The sequence below is a fragment of the Lissotriton helveticus genome, chromosome 12 (genome assembly GCF_964261635.1).
Source record: "Lissotriton helveticus chromosome 12, aLisHel1.1, whole genome shotgun sequence".
NCBI classification, from domain to species: Eukaryota; Metazoa; Chordata; class Amphibia; order Caudata; family Salamandridae; genus Lissotriton; species Lissotriton helveticus.
The window spans coordinates 845826952-845853641 of record NC_136073.1 but is presented as its reverse complement, the minus strand read 5'-3'; the positions used below and the strand labels follow the sequence as shown (position 1 = coordinate 845853641).

Sequence of the window (26690 nt, the reverse complement as noted above, 5' to 3'; positions counted from 1 at the left end):
GCCTATCACGTTACTGTATAACTGAAAGGCGGCACCTTCATGGTGGATGATTGTGGTGCATATGGCCAGACCACCATGGTGCACATCTCTATTTGCAGGCGGGTTTTACAAAAACTCTGCAGATACAAGACAGGTTAAAGTCATAATAATGTATTTCTTAAAGTTTCAGTAGAGGACTGAAAATAAAACGACCTCCAAGATAGGAATGGAGGACAAGATACTAAAATCTGTGGGTGAAGTGAGTATTGACTAAGGGGTAATCAGAGCATAAACTGTTTACGATACAAGGCTGTTTTAAAGAGGCTCAAATAGTGAGCAATGAGGCATGCTACGTTTCATTAAAAGTGCATTTAAAAATACAAAGTGGACTATGAAAATGCTGCATAGGTCTCTTAAATATAAATCATTGGTGCTCAATTCTCCAGTATAAAGGACACAAGGCAAAACATGAATTACTTCCAGATGCCCGAGGTATATGGAGATACTTCTACTGCTTCCATTGATGTACAAATTGCTAGGCTTCAGATGAGGAACTGAGCCAGAAAGATGTACAACAGTGGATGATAGCAACACTACAGGGAGATCCAGGACAGGATGAACTTGTGATCCAAGCTGAATCTACACAAGAGAAGTTGGTTCAGTGCTAGAAGGAAAACTTTACTTACTTGTAACAATCGCTTTGGATCCTTCGAAGATTTGTGGAATCCATTATTCCAGTATCCAGTGGTCGAGTCAAGAACAGTATCCATTTTGTGTGTCGGCCATAGGTGGGCAGTGCCCACCCACCCCCAGCCCATCATGTCAAACATAAGATAGCAATCTGAGTAATTGATCACTTCCGTTGCTGTGGTGACATGCAACTTATCGTGCACAATATATTGTTTCTTACCGGTTGGTGTAGTTTTGCAGATTGAAGAATTTTCTGGATTCACATGCTGTGCATTATTCCACTATCTAGTTGTTGGGTCTTTCAATTCCCCCCAACTTTTTAGTCCTACTATCTTTGGTTTTTTTTGCTGGTGGACGTCGAAAGACATCCATTTGGTGTGCCCTTGCGACGTCATCACTTTGTTCCCCAATAGATGTTTATTTTATTTTTGGTATGTTTTTCCCTCTTTTCATCTTCTTGGCGGAGGTGGATGGGTCACTTGTGAATCCAGAAAATTCTTCAAGCTACAAAACTTCACCGAGAGGTAAGAAAGGAAAATGCTCCTTATCCGGTCTGTATCTGTTCTTGGCATGTAGAGCTGTAGAGTCACATGCTATGCATGTAGAGTCACATGCTATGCATAGATTGCCATTTGGTGTTGGGTCCGGGCGTTTGAACTTAGTTTTTGTTCGAAGAAGTCCTTCCAGTCACGAGGTAGGTGACTCCTCCTTTCGGTGATAGTGCTCATGAGCATCAACTCCATTGTTAGATTGTTTTCCCGCAGAGGGTGAGAATGGAGTACGTAAGAGTAGAATAGAGATGTTCATGTGTAATTATCCAAGTAAGATAGTAATGCAACAGATACAGGTCACCGGGGAGGTGGGTGGGCACATGTCACTCTACAGCTCATTGTACCTGAAGCCACTCCTGGAACGGTCTCATGTGTAGACGGATGTTTGTTATTAAGTGGATGCAGAAAGCCATCATCCCTTGCAGCTTCCCCACTGTCCTCACTATCAAGAGCTGGTCCCTTCTGGTATAGCTGGGTTTCCTTCAGCAGTGCTGCCGTTCTCTTCTTGCTGAGGAAAATGTTCCTGTTGAATGAATCTATTTTGGCCCCTAAGAACATTTTCTCCTGTTCTAGTTCCGAGGATGACTTCTCCCAGTGGATGGAGAATCCCCGCTGGTGTAGTGTCTCTAGACCTGTTGCACATGCTTTTTACAGATTTTGTTTGAGTTTGCCCTTACCAGCTAGCCGTATAGGTAAGGGTACACATGTACGTCTTGTCTTCTTAGGTATGCATCAATTAACAACAAGAGAGAAAGGGAATCTTAGGAGCACTCTTAGTCCCCTGGCTCATATAATCATAACAAAAGAGTGTGCCTTATCTAGTGAAGAGCAAGCATGAAGAATAAAACTGGATTCCTTGAAAAGCATAAAAAATCATTCTGGATTCTTTAAAAAGCCCTCACTCACCAACCTAGTTGGTGACATGCTTCATCATCGGGCCCCACCAGGAAGACCAAATGCCCCCGTGGTGTGCTTCAATGCCAGGAATACTGCAGAGCAGGTTTTTGTGTGTTATATGCCTGATTGGTGAAAGTGCTATGTGTAGTGGGTTAAAATGTCTAGATTGTGTCCAAAAAATGCTTTTTATTTGGTGGCCAATCTGACATGAATAAAAACAGAACAAGGGATGTGTATGCTGGGTAAATTGATCAGCTACATCCCACTGAGCATGGTCAACATGTTTCTGCCTATATGGTGTTAATAGCCAGGAATTCTTCAGGACCAAAGTGTGGCCCTCGGTGGTATGGGCACGCTAAAGTCCACCCTAACCAGAGCTCAAAGTGTATAAAAGGGTAAAATTGGTTCAGTGACTCACTGTTACCCGTGAGGTCCTATTTGGAAGAACCAAAAATAAATATGCAGCGTAACAACTAATCACACCATGGGTCGCAGGAGGGGGATGGCGGCAAGTAGGCACACCGCCATCTATGCCAGGCACCCACTAGGTACCCGCTGCAACACTTCCATCGACGGGGTCCGGCTAAGAAGGGTTGTAGCAGGTACCTAGTTCGTGCCTGGCATCGAAGGCGGTGTGCCTACTTGCCTACCCCCCCTCCGGAGACCCATGGCGTGATTAGTTGTTACGCCGCATATTTATTTTTGGTTCTTCCAAATAGGAGGACCTCACAGGTAACAGTACATAGCCTTTGTAGCAGTTTGTTAGTTTAGTGGTCACTGGGTGGAAGATGAGCTCTGGTTACTGAATATGTGTTGTAAGACCTTCTGCCCCACTTGCGCTTCCATTTTAATATCTACACAGTAGGGCTTAGTGAACGTGTGCACTGATAACCATGTTGCAGCTTGGCAAATGTCTTGAATAGGAGTGAGCATGAGCTGCTCCTTGTAACTCTTGCCCTGCTTGTTTGTGGCAGAGTTGTATTGTTTGTGCAATCCACCGTGCAATGGTATTTTTGGTAACTGGTTGTCCCAAAAAGCTGCTGGCAAAAGATACAAAGAATTGCTTTGTCTTTGTGCACTCCTTTGTCCTTTCTATATAGTGCATTGCTGCCCGCCTGGCGTCCAGTCTGTGCTTGTGGATGGTTTTTGGAAAAAACATGGAATTTGAATGTGTGTCTGTTCTCATTACAATCCTATCTTCGTAGCGATGTGATAGCTACTAAGAAGGCTGTCTTTAGCGTGTGCAGTGTAGCATTGTGAATAGGCTCAAATGGTGTCTTCATCAATTGAGTTAGCACTACGTTGAGGTTCCATGCTGGTGCTGGAATTCTGTTTGGAGGTGCGATTCTCTTTGCTCCTTCTAGAAATCTTTTTACTACTTGGTAGGTGAAGAAACTTTTCCTTGTTTCTCCTCTTGTCTAAGCCACTATCGCCGCTAAGTTCCCCCTTAGGTATGTGTAGCTTAGTTTATTCTGTAGTAGGTGTGTTAAGTATTTAAGTACTGTTGATTCGCTTGTAATCTTCCTTTGTAGTTTCTCCCTTATGCACCATTCGGAGAATCTTTTCCACTTTGCTACGTAGCACTTTCTTGTGGTAGGGCTCCTTGCTTCTTTGAGTACCGCCATTATGCTTGCAGGTAGTTTGAGGTGTGCAAACTCTAGGTCCACAGGAGCCATGTTGCTAGGCCGAGGCTCTCTGGCTCTGGTTGTAGTACTCTTCCGTTTTGCATTGTTAACAGGTCCCTTCTGGCGGGGAACCTGTGTGTGGGCATTTGTGCCTTCTCCATGATCTGTGAGAACCAGGTTTGTCTGGCCCACTGAGGTGCTATTAATATAGGCGTCATGTTGCTGAATATGCATTTGTTTAGTATCCTGTGTAGAAGTGGTATCGGTGGAAAAGCATAGGCAAATGTCCCTGTTCAGCTTATCCATAGCGCATTCCCTAGGGACTGTTTGCACGGTAGTCTGGATGCGAAGTTTTGGCATTTTGCATTTTGATGTGTTGCAAATAGGTCTATTTGCAGAGTACCACATTTGTGGAATATCTTTTGGATTTCTTGGTGGTTGATTTCCCATTCGCGGGATGCGGACGTCAATCTGCTGAGCCTGTCTGCTTCCACATTGTCCTTCCCTGGAAGATGCACCGCTAACAAGTGTATTTGACTTGGGATTGCCCATCTCCATATTTCCTGTGCTAGCAGAGATAGTGTCACTGACTGTGCCCCTCATTGCTTGTTGATGTAGAACATGGTGGTTGTATGGTCTGTATCTATTAGTACCCTGTGTCTGCATAGCGGTTTCTGAAAGGATTTTAAGGCTAGGAACACTGTTTTAGTTCTAGGTAGATTATGTGCTTTATCGCATCCTCTTGTGACCACAATCCCCTTACTTTGAGGTTGTTTGTGTGCGCTCCCCGCCCCATCTGGGAGGCGTCTGTTGTAATGGTTACTGTTGGAGTTGGTTGTGTGAATTGTCTCCCTTGTGCTATGTTCTTTTTGTTCCACCACACTATTTCTTGCTCTACTGCTTGCGTGACAACGGCTAGATCCTCCCAACTCCCTGTTGCTTGTGAACATTGTTGCTGGATCCATTCTTGGAATGGTCTCTTGAGTAGGCGGATATTTGGGACCAGATGTATGCATGACGCCATCATTCCCATCAGTTTGCTCACTTTCCTCACTGTCAGAGTTTGCCCCTTGTTGTAAAGATGTGTCTCCTTCCATATTGTCAAAGTTCTCTTTGCACTTAGAATCACCTTGCTCTGTATGGTGTTGATCTCCACCTCTAAGAATATCTTCACTTGTTCTGGTTCTATTGATTTCCCCCAATGGATTGAAAACCCTAGTTGGGCTACTGTTTGTATCACTTCTTCCAAGTGACACTTGCACTTGTTGTATGAGTTTGCTTTTACCAGCCGGTCGTCGAGGTACGGGTATACATGTATTCCTTGCCTCCTTAAGTGTGCTGCTACTTCTGCCAGGCATTTTGTGTAAACCCTTGGTGCAGATTTGAGTCCAAATGCCAGCACTGTGAACTGGTAGTGAGTTTTGTTGATCATAAACCTGAGGAGATATTTGTGTTTGTTGTTGATGGGGATGTGCCAGAAAGCGTCCTTTAATTCGATGGTCGACATGTAATCTCCTTCATGTAGCTGTGGTATGACCTCTTGGAGTAATGTGATCTTGAACCTTTGAGTTTTTATGAACCTGTTTAAGAATCTTAGATCTAGATTTGGTCGTAAGGTTCCGTTGCAATAGCAACATACAGAAACGCCATGTAGAACAGGCACCCAAAGGCGACCAGCACTCCCCAGCATAGCTTAGCTATATAACAGCTACCACTACCCCACACAGGGTACGGTAAGTCCCAAGACATGGGAATCCTCTTTGGAAGAACTTCCGCAGCAGAGGATAAAAAACAAAAGTCACGGGGAAAAAACATCTCCGCGGAAGGCTTGACAAGCAGCCCAAAGAAAAACATACGGCCTAATCTCAGGGCCAAGTCTGTGGAACAACTCCAGCAAAAGCACACAGTCAACAAGGGGCTGTCCAGAAGCCAACAATGCCAAAGTCCCAGCAAGGAGGACTCAATGGCCAGAAAACAATCCACAGCAAGGGCAACCGGCCCAAGAAGGCCCAGAACCAGCTCAACTCAGCAGTCACTGAGGAGGGGAAGGAGGAGGAGGAGGATAAGGCAGAGAGGAGGAGGAGAAGGACGAAGCCTTGCCAGGAACCGTTGGATGGCGGATTCAGCCGGGGCATGGAACAGGCTGCCATCAAACGAAAGATCAATGAACCGCTCCCGAATATTCTCAGGGAACACGCCGTCCCGAAGCCAAGCATGGCGACTGAGGAAGACATGGCCCGTCCCAGCACCTCCGAGATGTCCAGAGCGGAGGGGAGACTAAACACCGCTAGCTCCCGCCATCCAACGCATGATGCCGTAAGTCCACCTGAGCAGTCTCTTGGGAAGCCACGGATCCCAGACACAAGAGCAGGTCCTAGCCAAAACACACAAGGTGTTAAGGGCCCGCAGGGCAGCGCTGGTCGAGGCGAACATGTTGCGCCCCCAAGAGTCCAGCCAGCGGGCCTTCTGGGACGGCGGAATCAACCGTGGCGGCACGGAGGGATAAGCAGTCCGCAACAGTGGACTAGCGGCAGAGGGGTGGAGGGAAAGACACGTCAGGTCACGCGGCGCTGGAAGGTGCCGGTGCAGAAGGTGTTGAGGCACCGGATTCCCCCGAGACGGGACGCCTCCAAGCCCCCGTCAGGGAAGAAAGGAGCGAACCCTCAAAGGGAAGCAAGATCTCCCTCCCACCAGAGCCCTGGTGGAGAACCTCCAAGAGATGGTCCGCCAGTAAATGAGCAATCGGGTCACCCATGCGCAGAATGCCCACAGCGGTGGACACCGCATGAGCGAAGGCCGCACCCACCTCTGTAGGGCCCTGCGGTTAAGAAAGCAGCTCCTCTGTGGGCGACAGCTGCAAACTAAGGCGGTCATCCCCGAAGCCAAGCATGACGGGCAAAGGCCAGACCTGGAAGTCAGAAGGAACCGAAGAATGGGGGACCTGCCGCTCCTCCAACACCTCGGCCTCAGAAACGGCGGGGAGCAACCCTTCGACGACGCCGGTGAAAAAATAAATAAATACGGCGGCCAGTCTCCGGGGAGGATGACACCAATGTGCAGCCAACCTCCGGAGAAGAGGGAGGGTCCGAAGACGAATCCACGGCACGACCTCTGTGTAGAGCCATAGAGTACGCCGCCTGAGGCAGGGCGTCAACAGCATCCGGCTTCGAGGGAGACACCGGATAGGGCTCCTCCAAGTCACACCTCGCCGGAGTGGAGACTGAGCCAAAGTGGCCAAGGGGCGGCGCCGGACGACGTCGACTTGACCTCTGCCGAGGCAGCTGCCTGCGTGGAGGAACGAGAATGACCGGGGGAGTGACACGAAGCGGAGGTGGACCGGGGACCCATGCGGTGGCGCCAGGGACGATTCAACCTCCGATGAGGCAGCTGCCCGCGGGGAGGGACGAGAGGAGTCTGGGGAGGGAAGAGGGGTCCCCACCCGGTCCCGACCCAGACCGACCCGAGCCCCGGCGACCTTCCGCGACACCACGGGGAGTTTGTGGCGAGGCAAAGGTGCCATGGTCTGAAGGAGGGACCCCCGAGGGGCTGCACCCCAACAGCACCACATCCTCCAAGCCTGGATCCGAGCCAGTCGCGCCGGAGCCGGAGCTGCCGGCGGCACCGCGGAGGGCCCCACGCAAGGCAAGGGAACCGCTGACGCCGCAGGAGGGGAAGGAGTCGTCGCCAGCAGCCTGCAAAGCCGCCGCGTATGTCTCCATCTGGACTCTCAACGCCCCATCACCGGGAAACGGTGGATAGGATGACACATGGGGCTGCATCACCCGCAGAGAGCCCACGCCCCCGGCAGGCCGGACACCAGCCCCTGGGGACAAACTGCAACACTTACCCAACGGGTAGCGACGGTCTCACGACATCGGAGAAGGGTAAAGACAGCGACAATGGAATGAAGCAGTTTGCCAAGGCTGATCGAGGGGAGGAAGCCAACCTGGAGAGACGCGTCGAGAGCAGTTTCATCCGGCGCTCCTGCCGCAACTTCTCATGTAACGTAACTGGTGCTATGTAAAGCGCTCTGATACCCGATTCGGTTCGGGTCTAGTTCGCGCTATATAAAACTCTGCAAAAAAAAAAAAACTTCAACTGTTGGTACGCCACACAATCAGTGGTGCTGTGATCCTCCCCTAAACACCACATACAAATGAGGTGAGGGTCCGTCACCGACATAAGACGCCCACACGACATGCAAGTCTTGAAGCCCGAGGCATTTGCACACTGTTCCACCAAAAAATAGCACAACGAGGAAGAAAAATGGCCCTAAACAGGCCCGTAGCAAAGATCGGATCCGCGCTGCACGCGGAAAAGGAAAAAACTGACGTAGGTGCGCCGGGTTGGGGTGGGGCTTATGTGACCTCGCTGACGTCAGGGATGCTGTGGCAAAAAGTTTCCGGATCCAGTCTCACGCCTGGGGATAATTCTGTGTGAAGGAATCTGCGGTTAGTAGTCTCTATCAGATCTAATTTGCAATGCGCCACTGGGTCTTGGCTGAGAACTTTTGGCAATATTTGCAATCCCTGCGCTTATGGTCAGGGTAGAGGCAATAGAGTCATTGCTTGTGGGGATCCTCAGGGAAAAAGTTTAGATTTTCCAAAAGTTTTATAGGGCCTAAACAACCCTTTTTTATCTGGCATTTTGAAAGTCATGGAAAGAAATACCTGGAGCTGGAGGTCAAAAATTGAGAAGCCAACTGTGACTAAGCAGAGCTCAGAGAGACTTCCAATCCCACGACGTGCAGTAAGAAATCTGAGGTGTGGTGGCTCTGTGGAGAGGGTTACTCTGAGGTCTCTGCTGTGATTGGCTGAACTTTGGATGTTATAGAATGAGGTTGAAAGAGTACTCAATTGAATTTTCTTTCTATGGAGGTCTATGTAATGTATTCAGTACTACTATCTTTACTGTTACCGTGGGACTCCCACCCTGACGAGGGGTAAGATTCAAGCATGTGAATCAATAAAAGATTCAATACTGGAGAATCTGCAGGCACTGACCCCTTGATGTAACTTTGGTCCCTGGAGGAGTGATTGTATTTTTTCTCCCTGCTAAGTTTTAACTGATTTGCTTGTGGCAGGCTCCTTGAAAGCTTCCTTTCTTTGAACTAGCACACTTGGTAACATAGGGAGTAATTGGTTCCTAGATTGTGTAGGCAGTAGAGTTTCTAATAAGGGTCTTACCTGCTACAAAGTGCTTCTCAAAAGATCCTATGATATGTTTCTCTAAGGACGCGGCTGCAGTCAAATGCTTGGACGCCGACGCCCCCCAGAGTATTTTTCGAGTCCCCCCCCCAGTCTGTTTTTCGAGGCCCCATGACTGTTTTTCAAGACTCATCTAGTTCCTTAGAGGACAACGGCTCGCTTACCTCTATAGAAGACTTTTTTTCAACCTCCACCAATTGGGACATCGGTCTCAGTCTTTCCTCCTGGAACTTCTGCAACATTGCCCTCCGCCACGCTCGAGAGGCCACGGTCTTGTAGCGATGGTGCTACACTATAGCCCTGTATATTGTAGTTGGCTCTTCTTGGTCTCTCCCTTGCCCCAAGGGTCTTAGAAGTGAACGTCAAACATGTGTTGCAGTCCTCACTTCAGTGGTCTACTGGTATGCAGAGGTGCAGACTGGATGTTGGTCCTTCTATGCGAACTTGTGATGGCAGTTTTAGAACAACTCGAACAGTGTTTTTCCATCACCACGCAAGGAGAGCGCCCTGCATACGCTTTGTTCTCCGGTCGATGAGGTAGCCCCTTCCCCTCGAGACACTCTCCAGTACCTTGATCCAATGTCCTGTCGATTGTTCTGGATATTTTTTCTGGTTTTTCACACATTCTACCATCCAAAACATGGAGCTTTTTCCATACCGATCCAGACCCAACAAAGGAAGAAAAGAATCTGAAGATGGCGGCCAAAGGTGGGAACCTCCGGAGGAAGCATGGCGACATCACAAGGGGACACCAAATGGCGGTACGTAGTACGTAGACACCCAGCCACAGAACAAACAAAAAAAATTAAATACAACTATTCCAGACCCACTCTCTAGATGGCAGAATAATGCACAGCATGTGAATCCAGAAAATATTCACACTGCAAAACTGCCACTGGTGATTTCGTCCACCCTAGCATTCAAAGATCCGCCATCACCGGTGGAGTACACAAAGGCTCCATACAGTCTACTTTTATCTTCCATCTATACATGGAGCAGCTTGGTGCTCTACTTAAGATAACAGCATCAATATCAACCAAAAACTGCTTGCACATCATGCAGATCTGAATGTCCAGCCCCTACCTATAGCACAACTCAAGGAAGACAGAATTCCTGTTACTGTACAGGAGCAATAGACAAGATACAGTACATAGCTCAATGACATTAAACTTGACCACTTGCATAATAACAAAACCCAAAGACTGCCTGGTACCAGCTCTTTGATAAAAAAATTACTTATAAAGAAACAATTACTTCCAGAAAGCGACTTCAGTACTGTTGTTTAAGGTATTGTACTCTTGTATCTAGATTGTATTGCTCTACTCTATGGCCTTCCTAACTCCACACTGGCACCCCTTATGAGCATCCTATATGCTGCAACATGTTTAACCCAGGGCCTGAAAAAATAGAATGTCGCCCACATCCTTAACGGATTCCATTGCCTACCATTGCTGGCCCACTCAATCATCAAAACTAGCTGCATCATTTACAAAGCTATGATTACGAGCAACCCAGCTTATCATGCAAACAAGCTAACCATCCCTTGCAGATTTAGACACACCTGCACCCAACCAAGACTCCATCAGACTGCAAACTAAGAAATGTAAATAAAATAAAAACAAGGTGGCAGGCCTTTTCGATTTATGCACCTAGGATCTAGAACATCCCCGTACCAAACAGGACCTCCGCAACACTGCTCTAACTAAGAAGAGAGCTGAAGACTCACCTCAAACACATTGTCACAGTACATTAACCATCCAAAACCCAGCTTGCTCTCCTTTACTTTGGCTTTATGCTGGTCTTTGACCAAATGCAGTGTTCGCTGTCTTTTGCAAGTTTTGCGCTACAAGACTACCATAAACACATACAAATGTGCACCTTCTTTTTCACTGATCTTCAGTGCGTATCCGCTATCTTCGCAATGGTCATTTCCTCGATTGATGTTCCCTTACTGTTTTTTCCACAGTTCTTCTTGACTATGCATCAAATTCTCCCAAATCACCTTCGGTGAAAGTCAAGCTCCGGCTTCTACTTCACATCAAACGGTGGAAAAAAGGAATATGAATAGGACGACCATAAAGAGAGGGCTTCGGGACAGATAAAACGACCAAATGCGGACAGAGGCCCCCCTCCCCAAGGGGGGTGGGAGGGGGGGAAAATGGGGTGAGAAAAGACTAAAAGAAAAAAGTATTTTGGACTCAATCACTAGATGGGGGAATAATGCATGGCATGTAAAGCCAGAAAAGATTCACGCTTCAAAACCAGGTATTAAGTTCATTCCAGATGATGTCATAAGTATTCCCAGGATAGCTAGTGTAAGGCACCACCAACAGGACATCTGCAATACTTCTAGACTTGATGCGGTGTATTGTAGTCTTCATTCACACACCCAAGTCACACAATGCATATCTGGGATGACAGTCACATTTGTGCCGTACTGCAATATTCAAGATACTAATTCAAAGCAGACCACTTTAAGACAATCAAACCAAGCAGCATTTTAAGGAAGGGGTGTTAGTAAACCAATAACTTTTTTCTATCAAACCTTGCATACATGTAAATTATTACATGCTGTCATTTACAGATTGGATGCACCGCATAATTTACATTCAGCATGGAAGGCAGCTGACTGCATGGCCTCACTAGACATAATTAGAGGTCTGTATACCACCACACGCTGGGCCACTTGAGCGAGGAGTATCATTCTTGTCCTTTACTGGGTTCACCTTTATCAAGGTGGATGTCATAAACTGAATTGTTTGACAACTCTGGATAATTTTCTCACACCATTTAGTAAAAAGAGCACTGCCCGTTGTCCTTGGTAAAAGAAACATGGAGGTGCATCATTGGCACTTTTAGTTCTCTGTAGTAACAAGTACCTTTAGTTGGTGAAAACCTTTTGATCCTGCTAGTAAATTGTGGGGATATTGTTAGTATGTATTAGAATCTTGTTCATCATAACACACAGCAGGAAGGCCCAGAGGATTGGATGTACTGTCCTGAGTTTCAGCGGACTGACCAGGTATCTTGACTTTGCAAGGCGGGTCGTGAGGAAAGGGAATTGCAGAAACCGGCAGTGAGGAAACACTATCTGCTTGCAAACCCCATTGCACTAGCACCTTACCTTGGTTTCGTCACGAAGCCATTCCATAGGTTTCTCTTGACCAAGTTTAGGTTTAATTTTTTTACATTTTTATCTGGGTAACTTCAAAACTTGGGAAAAACCAGAGCTACCACCCCCTGTTGCTGTGATTATTTTTCTGTCCAAGATACCATGCATTTTGTTATGTTTTGTGGTTTCTTTCTAGAGCCTGGGAAAAAATATCTGTTACCTGTTTTAAAGGAGGCTGGCTTCACACAGGTGAGACCAGCCCTGCTCTATCTCCAATCACTGAACGATATTCACATTACATTTTGCATGGCAAATTTCTTGGTGGCGGCAGCTAGAACTAAAAAAACACAGAGTAATGGGCCCCCCTAAATGTGTTTTATTAATATTTTTAAACTTTGTATAAAATGAACTTAATTCGCTCTTTTTATAGAGCCTGGTACAGAACTTTATTGTATGCACTGATTTATATGATATTGTAAGTAGTTTTTATTCGTCTTGCAATGTTTTATCTCTTTGTATGATTTTTAACTAAATCGAATAAAGATTGACTGACTTTGCAAGGTCATACACCTTGAATAATATGAGCACTGAGTTGTGCTCCCATCCAATCAAGCATGCATCCATGAATATAGATTGAGTAGGTAGATCTAGATGAAAATACTCCTATGATACTGCTCTGAAGGCACTTTGCACATCGTGTAGGTTCAGATAGTACACATTTGTTCCATCAGCTATAATCCAGCTGAATCACAGAATGAGATCTGCATAACACTGCTTGGAGACTATCTAGCTTTCAGGACAAAGAAGATGCAGAGTGCCAAGAAGGGAAGAATTCCGAAGTTAAGTGGTAAAGCATCTGCAATGGATTGATGACATTAGACGTATCGTTATCTCTCCTCCAATGATTTTTTTTAATTTCAAATACACACTTCCTGGACGTGCATTGAGCATCTAATACGACTTAAGGTAGTTACGAATATGTATTGGGCTTGTTGCCGATTTCGTGGAGCTCCACATACTTGTAGATTAAAGTAATCTGCAATTCCTGAGACACTTTCAGTGGAGTAATGGCCTTCATAAGCCAGTTTTTAACTGTATATGTTCCTCTGTAGTCATATGGAAAAATGGGATTCAACAACCAATAGAAAGAAGAATAAATTAACATCATTTATTTTTTTAATGCACATGGAATTAGTTAAACATGTGGGAAATGTGCAACTGTGGAATTAGTCATGGACCATGAGAAATGTGCAATTGATTTAACGAATTATGGATAATTATGAATTCCTCTATGTAGTACTATTAATTGGACCAGATTAGGCAATGGTCCAAGTACAGAATCAGATACATACAAAGCATATGCCTCAAATGCACTGCTACTACTGCCATGCACTTGAACAGACAAGGTGCCAACTTGAGGAACTTTGACCAGAAAAAACCAATTTGAACCTCAGTGATTTCATGTGCTTTTTTGCTCCGTGAATGCAAAAAGGTACAGGCAGGAAAAACACATCTTTTAAGTCTACCAACACATTCATGTATTCAGTCAGGAATACAGAGGAAAAAGGCAACAAGCCAATTTTACTCTGGAACCAGTTATTTGAATTATTCAGGCTCAGTATTGGTCTGATTTGTTCTCTCTGGAGCCTTCTGTTGAGAGGAAAAAATATATGAAGTAAATCTCCACCCCTCTGTTGAAGGAATGTGCTCTGACCCTTGTTCTAGGCTCTTTGCAAGAAATGGAAGTTAGAACTTGCGTGCTTATTTTCAGCAACCATTTCTCTTTAGTTCCCAATGGTTGAAAGATACATGTTTAAATTAAATTTATAGCGCTTACTACTCCTGAGGCGGCGTTGAAAGATCCACGTCTAAGGCTCCTTATTCTAGGTTCCATTTGATTAATACCCTTTACTACTGGTTTAATTAGCCTACCTCGGTTGTACTCTCCAGGTAGGTTAAGCTCTACCTGAACTATCTCTAGATGGCCCACGTGCATGTCTCTTGTGCATGTTTTGAGTGTGCATAGGATGTTGTGCCTCCCAGTTTGTTTAGGTAAAACATTACTGGGGTGTTGTCCGTTTGTATCTGCCCTTTTTCCTTGCCACTAGTGTCAAAGGCATTTAGTGCTAGCAATTTAGTCTTTAGGTCCATGACGTAGATTTGCTCAACTATCTCACTGTGTCCCCACTGGTCTCCAATCATAAGCTTCCCCATCTGTCCAGCTAACCCTGCTTGTGATGCATCCGTGGTAATTGCTGCCAAGCGATTGGACTCTGCAACAAAGGTCATTCATGTTTTTGAGTGCAACCACTTCAGTTCCCTTTGAACTTTGCCTATTGCAACCACTAGAATAGTCCATTCAGCAAGACCAAGTGAAAAGGGGTGTGGGAAAGTGTATTGAAAAAGCACTCCCTGAAGCTTACTCAGTGCATATTTCTACACACTTTATAATTGTGTCATGGTCATCCTATTAGCACCTTTTACCAGAAATATTGGTAGAATGCATACCGACATTTGAACAATAAGTAAATCCAGAGCAGGCACCCAAAGTAAAATATGAAAAAGATGCATTAAATTACAACTTTCCTCTTAAAAAGAACGGTTTTGAGAACATAAAAAGCTCCACCAATACAGCCAAGTTCATAAACTTGTTTTAATGATTCATAAAAAACAAACATGCATTAACTGGTAACAAGTCCCTTTATCACCAAATACCATACATTTTATAAGAAAACAATATTGGTATATGTTCGTACCTTACCTGGTTAAGACCTGGCATTCCAGATTCTCTACCAAACGTTGAGTATGGGGGTCTTTCATTTTTGCCTTAAAGATGATGTGATAGAGAAAAAGAGTAAGTAAATGTTTCTACTAAAAAAAAAAATGCCACCCAATTCACACAAAAAAACTTTGATACTAGAGTTGAAGTGTGCGAAATTTGCAATTACCACCTACAGCAGTATAGATATCATGCATGTAACTAAGGAAGTTACACATATGTAATGCACAATTCTGGTCCGACTTGCATAATATTTTCCTGTAATGCATTGCAGCCTGAGATATTTGAGAACTATAAACCCACCTGTCCTGGTTCTGCATCTTCATCCAAGTCATGAATGTTAGAATAATTCCTCATTGTTATTGTAAATCTATCTACAGCCTTTTCCTACAGCTGTTCAATACACAAAGAAGCAAATCTTTGAATGCCATTTAATCATTTTCAACATATTGGCAGAAGATCACTCCAACCCAAAGTAAAAACCCAAAAGGTGCATAACAAATGGAAAACAAATCTTCGTCATAAAGCCAGTTTTAAACTGCTTTCCTTAGATCACAAAACTCATTCAACTCCTTTCCACTTCAATTATCACTGCTTAATGTCAATGCTCCTCAAGGACCGGGACACCAAATAAATCCATGGCACAAGCCAGCATCACATGGTCAAATCGCCCTGCAAGTCACAAGCCCTCCCTAATTTGATGAGTTGGGATTAAAACTGACACGGAGCCAGAAAATGTAATGTAACTGCCACATCTCAGGTACAAACAGCCAGACAAAAAGGGTTACAAGGACTAACACAAATCTAAGGGGAATATCTCCCAATGTCACTGGACCATAATCCAGGCTTCTACACCCACACATTTAAACAGGCATGTTGAGCTAGTATCCTAAGAAAAATGGCCATTTACCCGTAACAGGTTTTGCGGTTTGAGGACTTTTTTCTAAATCTGCATACTGTTTATTATTCATTCATCAAGAGGTTGGGGTCCAGACTGTCCCCATTTTTTTTTCTTCTTTTTTGTTCTTTTGGGCATCGACCAGTAGGTGGGTATAGTAATCCCCCATCACATCAGACATATGTCCAAAATGCAATACTGCAATCTTCAGACCATTTTTCCTCTTTTCCTGTGCCATGTACTGCTCTGGAGCTTTACTATATATGTATATATCTTTATAATTCGTTTTTTGCACTGTTTGAATTGGCTTCTTGGGGAGGTAGGAGGATCAAATAAAAATCCGGAAAAGTCTGCAAGCTGCAAAACTACTGTTATGGATAAGTAATCTTTTTCATTGTGAACCTTTTTTGGATTCACATTCTGTGCATAGATAAAACAGCTTTATTACTTGCACTCAGGAGGCTAAGTTAAAGAATGTTTTTCGAAACATGTAAATCATGGACATTGCGGCTGGTATGCAGATATTGTTTACTCCATTTTATTCAGGTGGAGGGCGCTCCTTATTTTTCTCTGGTAGAGTGTTCCTTTGGTTTTCCATCCACTGTTTTCCCTGCTGTACTGTAGCATTGTTGCATGAGCTGCACCTGGTGTTATTCAGGATATGGAAGCAGGCATCCTTGACGTCTATGGTTGGCAGGTCACCCCATTAAAGTTTGGGGTAATTTAGAACTTGTGTCTTTATGAACTTGTTCCAAAATTCAAGGTAAAAAATGGGCCTCAAAGTCAAGTGCTGTTTTGGGATTTGAAAGCATGCGGAGAACACTTCATTTCTGTGTTCCCATTTTGGTACCTTAACTATCCCCCCACGCCACCACCCACCCCTTTAGCAGGAGGTCTTCTATTTAGTCTTGTTTCCAACTCTATGTAGTATTGTGCTTTCTGATGTTGAGTACCCTTTTTCAGAAGTTATTTCCTTTGACAACTGGAGTAAACATCCCAGTCTGCCTCCAATAGGTGTTTGGTATCAGGGAACCTTGATTAGATTAATTTTGGAGCCAGGGAAGAAACTCTGGTGGTCTGGCTCTAACTTCTGGTCATGCCCGAAAAGTCATTCTTGGTGTTATCGGCTACTGCCACTGCAGGGCCCTTTGGCGGCTGGCTGTGTATCAGGTGTTTGTTGAAGGCTGAGCGGATGCCCTCCTCTACTCATTGTCTCTCGTAAGAATAGCTCCTCCCTACTAGAATCTTAACTGCAGGGCCCGCTGTTGGAGGGAATCCTCCACTGCTACTCCAATCAGAATAGCCCCAGTGAAAGACATGTTAATTATGGATGCCTGTACCGCTTGCTTAAACCTAGATACCCTTAACAAGGTGTGTTTAAGGGTGACACTGGTCCACGTCTGCCTGAGGGCTGTGTCAGCCAACATCTGGCAGAGAGCAGCTTTGGATGCAGCCATCTTCTTAACCTATTAGAAGAGAGCGTTTGCCCTTTTTGTGAACTGGTTTGGGAGGTGATGTATGAATTCCTACATCGCCTACCACGGCTGACATCCATACCTGTTCAACCAGGGACACCATTTCAAATCTCTTGATCTGGTCAAAACTATAAATGCTGGAGCATTAGTGCTCTTATTAGCTGTGAAGACTAAGGTAGAGTTTGCAGGAGGATATACATGTGTGTGTGTGTGTATATAAAAAAAACTATGAAGTTAAAGTGAGGTTAGAGTTCACACAGGATGAGCATTTTTTGTTTTGGTAATAACTTTGGCCTTGTTTGACAAATGTTCACAAAACTTTCTAAAAACTTTTCATCCACATCAACTCCTTCCTGGAAAGTTTCAGGGTGATCCATTCAGCAGGGGCCAATAAAAGGGGAGGTCCCAATTTTTTTTATTGACCATAGGAAATGTTGGTAAGTGTTAAAGAAAAAACATCAAAACGGAATTGCACCAAACGTGGCTATTCAGCCATTTTAGAAATCTGCATTCAAAGAGGTGAGCACCATGCAAATAAAGTGGTTAAAATGTAGTGAAATGTGGACTGGAAGCCATTTTTTTTTTTTTTAAAGAAAATGTGATACTCCTTCTGGCCAAAGAAGCATTTTCTCCAAAGGGTCATTTCGGTACCACAGGCTGGTACCGTGATAATGAGTGTCTGGTACACGATAAAAGAGGCATGAGGTGGATTTAGGACTAGGCACCCTTGGCATTCGGAGCATTATTTAATTGCACCAGCTGTGGGCATTTAAGCAGATCTTTGGGCATTGGCACTCATTTAATTTCCCAATTAAACACTGGTTGTTTGGAGAAGCCTTAACCTTCTTCTCGACCCATGTCGTAACCATCTTAGCACTGTCAGGGTCTTGGAAGTTATCAGGCACTGGCTCCAGCATGAGACTTAGCATGGGAAAGAACTGGACAGTGTGTTCATTTTGAGCTGTTCTTGCTGCCCTGCACTGGACTCAATGTCCAACTGCCACGGGTGTGGTGCTCTGCCTAAGAGTAGGGGCTCTTGAGTGAGAGGGATGTGTGTTGAAGTGGTAGTCATGCCTCTGGGTGTCTTTTAGGAGCAAGCGATTTATTTATTTATTAGTATTTTGTAGAGCGCCTGGTTACACTAGCAAGTGTGTCCCCGCGCTGTAAATGCTAATGATGATGTTTAGTGCTGATGCTTCCTACGATTTTAGTTTTTGGGGAAGAGTAGAGTTTTCAAGTCTTTTCTGAATTTAGACTCAGATGGTTCCGTTCGCAGTTCCACTGGAAGTTGATTCCATTTCTTGGCCGTTTGGACTCTGAAGGATTTCCCCCCCATTTTGGCTGTCTGGACCCTCGGGACATGTACCTGTCCTGTCTCACGTGATCTCAGATGTCGGGTAGGTTCATACCATTGCAATAGACCGTGAAGGTATTTCGGACCTTTGTCATGCAGGATGCGATGGCCTGTGCATAAGGCCTTAAAAGTCACCCGTTCCCTGATCGGGAGCCAGTGGAGGGCTTTCAGGGCTTTTTTTGATGATGCTCTCCTGGGTAATTTTAGGATCAGACGGGCCGCTGCGTTCTGTATCCGTTGGAGTCTGGAAAGACTTTTTTCGTTGGCTCCAAGGTACAGGACGTTCCCGTAGTTCAGCCTCGACGTTATTAGGCTGTGTACTATGGTTTGGCGCACTGATACTGTAGTGTAGTTCCTATTATCCCAATAGGCTCTGCGCATTGGGATAATACCTTCAATAGTATAGGCCTAGACCAGACGTTAACTAGGTCTTCTATTGTCGATATTAGACTTAAAGTTTTGGGTTTGCCAGCTAGCTCAGAGTTCACTAGAAACTTTCTCGAATAGGCAAGGAGGAGTTGAACCTCCCTGGATAGACAAGAAGGGATTTAGTTTCTGACAACCATAGAACATGACAACTTTGCTCTCCCCTAATCAAGAGTGTATCTCTAGAGTCGTGTGAAAACAAAAGACGACTTATTTTACTCAGTCAGTACGTGCATTCTTAGTCTCACCAGATTGTAGAGAAAAGGAAGAGACGGGCGTGTTCAATAAAAGATGGTATTTATTGATCAGTCTCTTTTCTCATACAAGAGAAATGGATCGATATTATTGCAATACTTATGGTTAAGTAAAGTGCATACATTAAAAGCAGAAGTATAAAATAATACTGTAAAAACATAGATATGGTTTCTAAGCCATATGATGGGTTAAAATGGATAAAATAGATACATACACATATACATTTGACTAATCGTACTCAACTGGTGTTTCTAACTACGCCTACCCCAGATGTACCTGACCTAAGCCTAATACGTGGGCGGGAATAGAAAGTAGCAGTTTAAGTTAAGTTTGTTTTGCCAAGTGACTGACTCAAGAATTCTCTGCAAGGGGTTATTCAGTTCTGTACCTGGAGTCTAGGATGAATGAGGGATGGTATCTCTCGTCTCTTGTCTCGATATTCCAGGCTGCCTGCGAGGGCTACCCGGAAGCGCCGGAGCTGGATTTCTCGGCAGGAGAAAGCAGCGTCTCGTTCTCAGCGCGTCAGGAAGGCGGGGCTGCGCCAGCGGGGTCTGCTCTGCTCTGGGCTTCGGCAAGTCTGGCTGCTCCGATCTCGTCACCACCGCGTGTGTTTGCATAGGGCAATATCGGTAATATTTATACCTTTAAGGTGCCGAGATTGACGTAAGGATGGACATAGATACGTCAATAAGGATGTCATACGACCTGGTCGTTAGCACATTCTTTTGCTGAAGTTCTCGGTGAAATCAAAACAATGGCCGCAGGGTTTTTCCCAGGTTGTCATAGGTTTGATTTGTTTTGAGAACTCCGTATGCCTTATCAGGGGCTGGAGGAATATCGCTTGTCTAATTAGATGGCAAGCGTTATGACCTAATCAGATAACACGTTCCTGTGCCGTAGTGTGGCTTAATCAGATAACGGTTCCTGCATCATGGGGGTTTTCTGCCTCATGGGATGGCTGCTAGTTAACTTGTTAACCAGAACAGGGTCAGGAATAGGGGGATCGATACAGAACCTATAGGAATACATCACACCCACTCCACGCTAACTATGGACATATTTACTAATCTATGCATAGGAAAACATACTGTAGAGTATCGTGTATACCTTACCACCCCAAAATACATAAATGCATTTTGAAATTATCAAATATACGGAAAAAACAGTCACATGTAATATATGCACTCAAGCTGTAGAACAATGCTAAAGTAATCACGCATATCTATACATTATCACTAATTTGTATATGAGAATTTACACATGAAATGGCTCTTAATACAGAAAAAAAGTTTCGAGACCATTCCATCACAGAATAAAATAATTACGAACATACCAGCGGGCAGCTAATGTCTATAAACTATCTAAAGTTAGAAGTTTTAGTTCTCTAAGAATAGTTCTTACTTTAAGCAGAAGATAAGTGTCCCGAAAAATATGTAAAAATATTTTGGGGCTGCTGAAAAAAATCGCTGTCCGTGAACTGGAAGGAAAATTGTTCATGGTATTTTGCTATTCTAGTTGAAGGCCAAATTCAGGGAACGCCGTGTGCGAGCTTGCTCAAAAGTCTCTATTTCTGCTCTGGTGAGAACATCATATCATTTAGACTGTCGAAAAAGCTGTCAACAGCTTCCTGGGAGAGTTCCACTAACTCGGAAAAGGATGTAACCATGCATTCGTGCGCATGATTGTCTCCATTGACGTTTTGATTAGTATTGCTGACAGAAGGTCGTACCTGATCAATGCTGCTTTCATCTTGAACTTCACTACCCCTCAATCGTAGTGGTGAAGCTTCCACAAATGGCGTCATCAGGATTGGTAGCCGTTGAGGGCAGCACAAAGCATGAGCCTTTATTGGACTCAACAATGTTTCTGCATCCATTGGCGCATCTGATTGTAGCGTCAGACAGGTGTCTAACACGCATTCTTCTCCGCATAGCAAGCACCTTAATACAGGTAAAACACATCGTTGCCACATTGGTCGAAATGAAAGAAACCAAGTCATGTTCAGATCTCTAAGCCGGGATAGTCCCAGGATTTTTGATATCCGGTCCCGGTATCCAATGGCTAGGATTGTTTCTTCCCTTGTCGCAGGTGTTTTGTCTGTGACATGGTTTGCCATAACGAAATATAAGGACTAAGAATAGTATTCCTGCAATTAGTCCCAAAATGAGGGGAAGTCCGCCAAAAATCGAATGGACGAAATCTGGAAAAATACCCAGTATGGCTTTGAATGGTGTTAATGCCATCGAAAATATGGCTTAAATACTTTTGAGACTCCACTGGTATCAGAAATATTTAAGATTTCATTCAGGATTTCTGCGAAATGTATGGGGGAATTAGTTGATAACAATGAGTGAATCTCTGCAGTCGTCCTTGCGACTAGGAGATCATACGTTTCTTTTGATGACGTGAGCCTGGTCGGCGTCTGAAGAAGCACTGTTTTCATTCTGCTTAAAGTATCTATTCGAATAGAAGTAATTTTCAAGTTGGGCCATGCCCTTGCCTCCCTGTCTGGAAGGGAGCTGGGGAACAATAAGCGTCCACAGCACTTGACCTTCGCAGTCGTAGTTACGAGATAAGGAGTCCCGGGCATAAGACTACAACATCTGCGGTCCACAATTGGAACGTAACTCCCATTATAGAGTCTTTGAAAGAATGGTTCTATCTCTGTTGCAGGTGTGCCTAGCTGGTGACATGAAAGGTTATTTGAGTTCCCTTCACAGGCTCCATGCAAACTAATTCCATTACACAGAAGTGTACCGCTCAGTGACATCGCACAATTATTGCCACTAAGAAACACTTTCTGTCCTTTATTACTGACACATGCATGTGAATAGGGCAAGTTCCATGTTGTTTTAATGTACCCTTTTCCCAATTTTTCGTACATGCCAGCCTGTATATATTTTTGGCAGTATTGAAACCTGAAGGTTGATATTGGAATATTAATTATCCCATGTATTATCCATTCACTGACAGGTCGTTCTGACTTTGTCACTGGTAATCTCTCGAGTTTCTCAATGCTCAGGATTGTATAATCAGCACCCTTTTGTGCCATACTGATTTGTTGATCAGTGAGGTTAAAGATATTGAATAGTGACGTTGTGTTGATTAAACGCCAAGGCACATAGCCTGAACGCAGATTTTGTAACGTCCAGCCAAGCTGTACAATAGAACGCAATTGGGACTGACCGTGTTGTAACAACAGTAAGTCTTGCGATAATATGTCGATTGCTGAAGACACAATGCTGTCCAGAGAAAAAATTCTGGAGGACAGAGTCATTAACCCATTGTCCACTACAGAAAGTGATTTTTCCAAATTAATACGGTCAATTTCCCGTATACTTTCTGCTGTCTCAATTTGAGTCACCTTCCAGGCCTCGTTGTATGCTGCATATACAGAGGCTGCTATGAAACGTTTGACGCTGTTTGCGCGGTCCCATAATGAAATCACGCAAGTCAGCACCATCAGTAAGTAAAGTCAGGTGTTGCTTAATTTCTGCCAGTGTGGAAGTTTGTAGCCACTGAAGGCATAATTTGCCCACACTGTAGGTGGTTATTATCCCTGGGTGTTGTCTTTGGGAATATCTAGGGTCTGGCCTGGTCATTTTGAACCCCTGTGTTTTGTTCAGGAATCTGTCTTGACAGTTATTAGTATCTGTGGGCCAGATCAACCACTTTTTCCAATCAGGATGTGTTCTGTTTTGGTTTAATACATAATTTACGTCTATCTCTTCATCTGTAGAGCTATTGCTGTTCATTGTTGGTTTTGGAATAGACGGTTTATTTAAGTCTTTGATTTTGGCTAGGCCAAGACAGGTAGTTTGTTGAACAGTGTCATTTAAAAATATAATTTGTTCTGGGATCATGCAGGCTCTAAACAAAGATTCTATACCCTGTACTTGCCATTCTTTTGTACCCCAAACACTTTACTTCAACATTTTTGTCCCAATAATCAAAACCAAAAGTATTCATTTGTTCAAAGAATGAGTCTGAATATATCAATTTCGTGTTTGTTATCATGGTCTTTGTCCCTGTCTTATTTGACAATTTGAAATAAAATGTTTCAGCATTACTTGTGTTAAAACCTGAAAAGTATGAATATTTGTCATAAACGGTTCTTGAGCTTCCTTTTGGAGGGGTTGCACAATGTTCCCATTGATTATAATTTAAAACATTTCTAGGTTGTGCAGATCTATGTAGAAAATGATTACCATAGTGGTTATAACAGTACATACTATCATAATTTGTCGAACCCTGCAAATAATCATGTTTGGTAAATTTAGCAGACATCACTAAGTCAGACATCATATTACTTATACTTTCAAAGTCCCAATCATCAGCAAATGAGCTTGGTTTTACAAAGTCACTCAACGAGATCTTAATTTGGTGTGGATATTTCAGGATTTCAACCGGACCATAAATTTCGTAGTCAGTGTTGTCCCATGCTACCCCACCCGGTATAGGATTGGCTGTGAAGTTGAGTGAAGAAAGTTCTCTTTTCTCGACGTGTGAAGATGTGTGTGGTTTGAGGATCACGTTCATTTTCTGACTTGCTGTGTCCATTTTAGCATATTTTCCCTCAATGAAGCGTCCCAAAGTTAGTACCATGATGAGCCAAAGTATGAGGATAAATGCACCAAAACCCACACAAAATTCAATCCATGGAGAAATCAGATATGTTTCTTTCAGTTGTTTCAAAAGTACTTTAACTTTATCTTTAAAGGTTTTTGTTGATGGCTGTGTTTTTGATTCAGTGAAGCCTTCAGAGGAATCATCGAAGTTTATGAAGTAGCCGGATGCAGTTCTGTCAATTGTTCCAATTGCTTCAGGATTACTGTTTCTTGCATAGTCGTTTGTTACTTCATTATATATTGGTGTGTCTCTGCTAAATGTTTTTATTTGGGTTTTCAGAGGTCTAAGTTCCATTGCATTGTTGCATAGTCCTTGTTGTAGTTCTGTAGGCGTTTCGAATGTGATTAGCCTCTTAGATTGAACCTCTGTGTTTGTAGCAAATCTTGGTGTTCTACTACTTATCGGGAGTCCACTTGGCCTACTATTTGTTATCGGCCACATGATTGTGGTTTTACCAGGTCGATGGATACAACTCGGTTCTCCTTTTTACCAGCAAGCGGCGGTAGTACAACTGATCTTGTCCCGTTGATGGACAAGACAGGGACTGCTTTTCTGTAAGAAGGCCCAAATTCCTTTTTTACCGCGATCTTTTCTCTGACTAGATCCCCGACTTTTGGAATCCAGACAGGTCTTGCTGGGACAGGTGGTGGTTCTTCAGTGGTTGTTGGCTGCTGTTTCAACTTTATGTTGCTCAGGTCTTTTCTTGTTTCGTTTAAGTCCTGCAAAATAGCCAAACGATCTTTGATATCAAAGCTTTTTTCCTTCACCACTGAAGTCTGACTGTCGAGGTCTAAGACTAACATCCTAGTTCCAAACAATAATTCGTACGGACTGAATCCCTTCAGAGAATTTCTTGGCAGGTTATTTAGACTACGTTGGACACTTATTAGATGTTTGACCCACCCAGCTCCCGAACCTAATACCTTTGCCGTTATAGATTGCTTTATGTCACGTTTTTTCTTTCAACAATTCCGTTCCCCTCTGGGTGAAATGGACAAGAGTACCGCAATGTAACGCCCATGCTGACCATGGCCTCCTTATAAGCTCTAGAGCTAAAAGCAGGACCATGGTCCGAATGCAGCATGCCAATTGCGTATGTGCCGATAAAGACTCGCAAATCTTTTATAACAGTTCTGGCGTCAGCCGTTCGCTGGGGCCACATCCATATGAATCTCGTGCATGAGTCCACTGCAACCAAGATATATTTATAGTTACCATCCCTTTGTAAGGGACCACAGTGGTCTAGGTAAACACAGGCTAATGGTTTATCCGAGATTAGAAGGGGCGTCTGCGCTGGACGTCTCACCGTTGATACTTTCATTCTTTGACATATTTCACATTCTAAAACATAGTTCCTTGTTTGTCTTCTCATTTGTGGCCACCAGTATCTGTTTTAATAATGATACTGTGGCTGAGACGCCAGCATGTATAGAAGCAAGCCCTTCGTGTGCCGCTATTATCAGTCCTAACCTATGTTCCATGTTTGGAATTGCCCTATCCCCCACTCCAGGGATTCGAGCAAAAGGAACATTGTTTGCATCAGTTATGTATGAGTATTTTACTGGAAAGCCTTTCGGGAGTGTTTCATCGAATCCTTTTCTGTAGCGCTGACAGCCTGTAATATTTCGCTGTCTATTTTTGTTTTTGACCGTGTGATGGCAGCTACGGAAGCCGTTAGCACAGCTGCCTTCGCGGCCTCATCAGCCAATGAATTCCCTGCAACGTGAACGCCATCACGTTGATGACTCAGCGTATGTATCACGTGAGTCTTTGGTAGTTCTTTTTGTAATAGAACTACTTGTTCCCAGAGCATCTTATGCTTGATTGTGCCTCCTTTTGCATCCTTAAAGCCATTCTGAAGCCAGATCTGCAAGTATTCATTGTAAGACTGAACGCAGTAATACGAATCGCACACTATGAGTGTGGGGAATTCTCGATCGGTATTTTCAAGCGCCATCTTAAACGCCAGTAGTTCAGCTCGCTGAGCTGTACAATCTCCTAGAGATTGTGTCTTAGTGATAGCTGGTTTGAATTTCCCTTCGTGCCAGCGACCTTTAACAATCGCGCACGCAGCACTGTAAGCTTGTTTACCCCCTACTGCGGGTTGTGCTGATCAGTCTGTATATATTATACAGCCGTAATGTTCTAGAGGCAGAATTTCGGTCGGCGGAGGACATTCAAATTCATATTGGAGAAATTCTTGTGTTTTTAAGTTAGGATCAAATTCGTATGCCACGTCTGTTGCAGCAAGAGAATTAGCCCATTGTATCCATCTCGGATGGAGCGCTTTAGCATTTGGAATGCTTGCTTTTGTTACAGCCTCTAGGGCTGGTATCGGTGTCACGATTATTATTCGTTTTCCTTGTGCCAGGGCTCGTTCTTTTGCTATAGCTGTCTGTGTTGCAGTAAGAATTTTTTCGTTGGGCTAAATTTCATTTCAGCCTTAGTGTACAAGTGTGATTTGAATGCAATTGGTACCTTTTCTCCCTCATTAGAGGTCAGGTATGTGAATCCGCATCTTCCTGGGATGACTCGAATCACTAGATTGCGTGTGTTATCACGTGTTTCTAATTTTGTTTTAATTAACATGTCTGTTTGTAAGGATCTCAAAATTTCTGTGTGTATTTGAGTCCAATTGGTTCTTTTAAAATCTGGTTTTATTAGATCATAAAGGGGTTTGACCCTTTCTGCGTAATTTGCAATGTATGTTCTTCCGAAATTTAGGAAGCCTAGAATTGACTGTAGGTTTTTTAGTGTTCTAGGTGCTTGGAGTACGGCACATTTCTCTAGGAAATTGTCAGCCAGGCTTTTGC

The 26690-nt window shown here is 44.0% G+C and overlaps 1 protein-coding gene across 6 annotated transcripts in view; it reads right to left on the bottom strand.

The window, feature by feature from the left end:
- TCF3 (transcription factor 3) overlaps positions 1-26690 on the bottom strand; it is a 620473-nt gene that overhangs the window by 416508 nt on the left and 177275 nt on the right. For all 6 annotated transcript variants that reach the window (XM_078670855.1, XM_078670856.1, XM_078670859.1 and 3 more), the window contains exon 6: positions 14823-14887. In XM_078670855.1, the coding sequence (XP_078526981.1) occupies positions 14823-14887 (65 nt within the window). The remainder of the gene's footprint in view (positions 1-14822; positions 14888-26690) is intronic.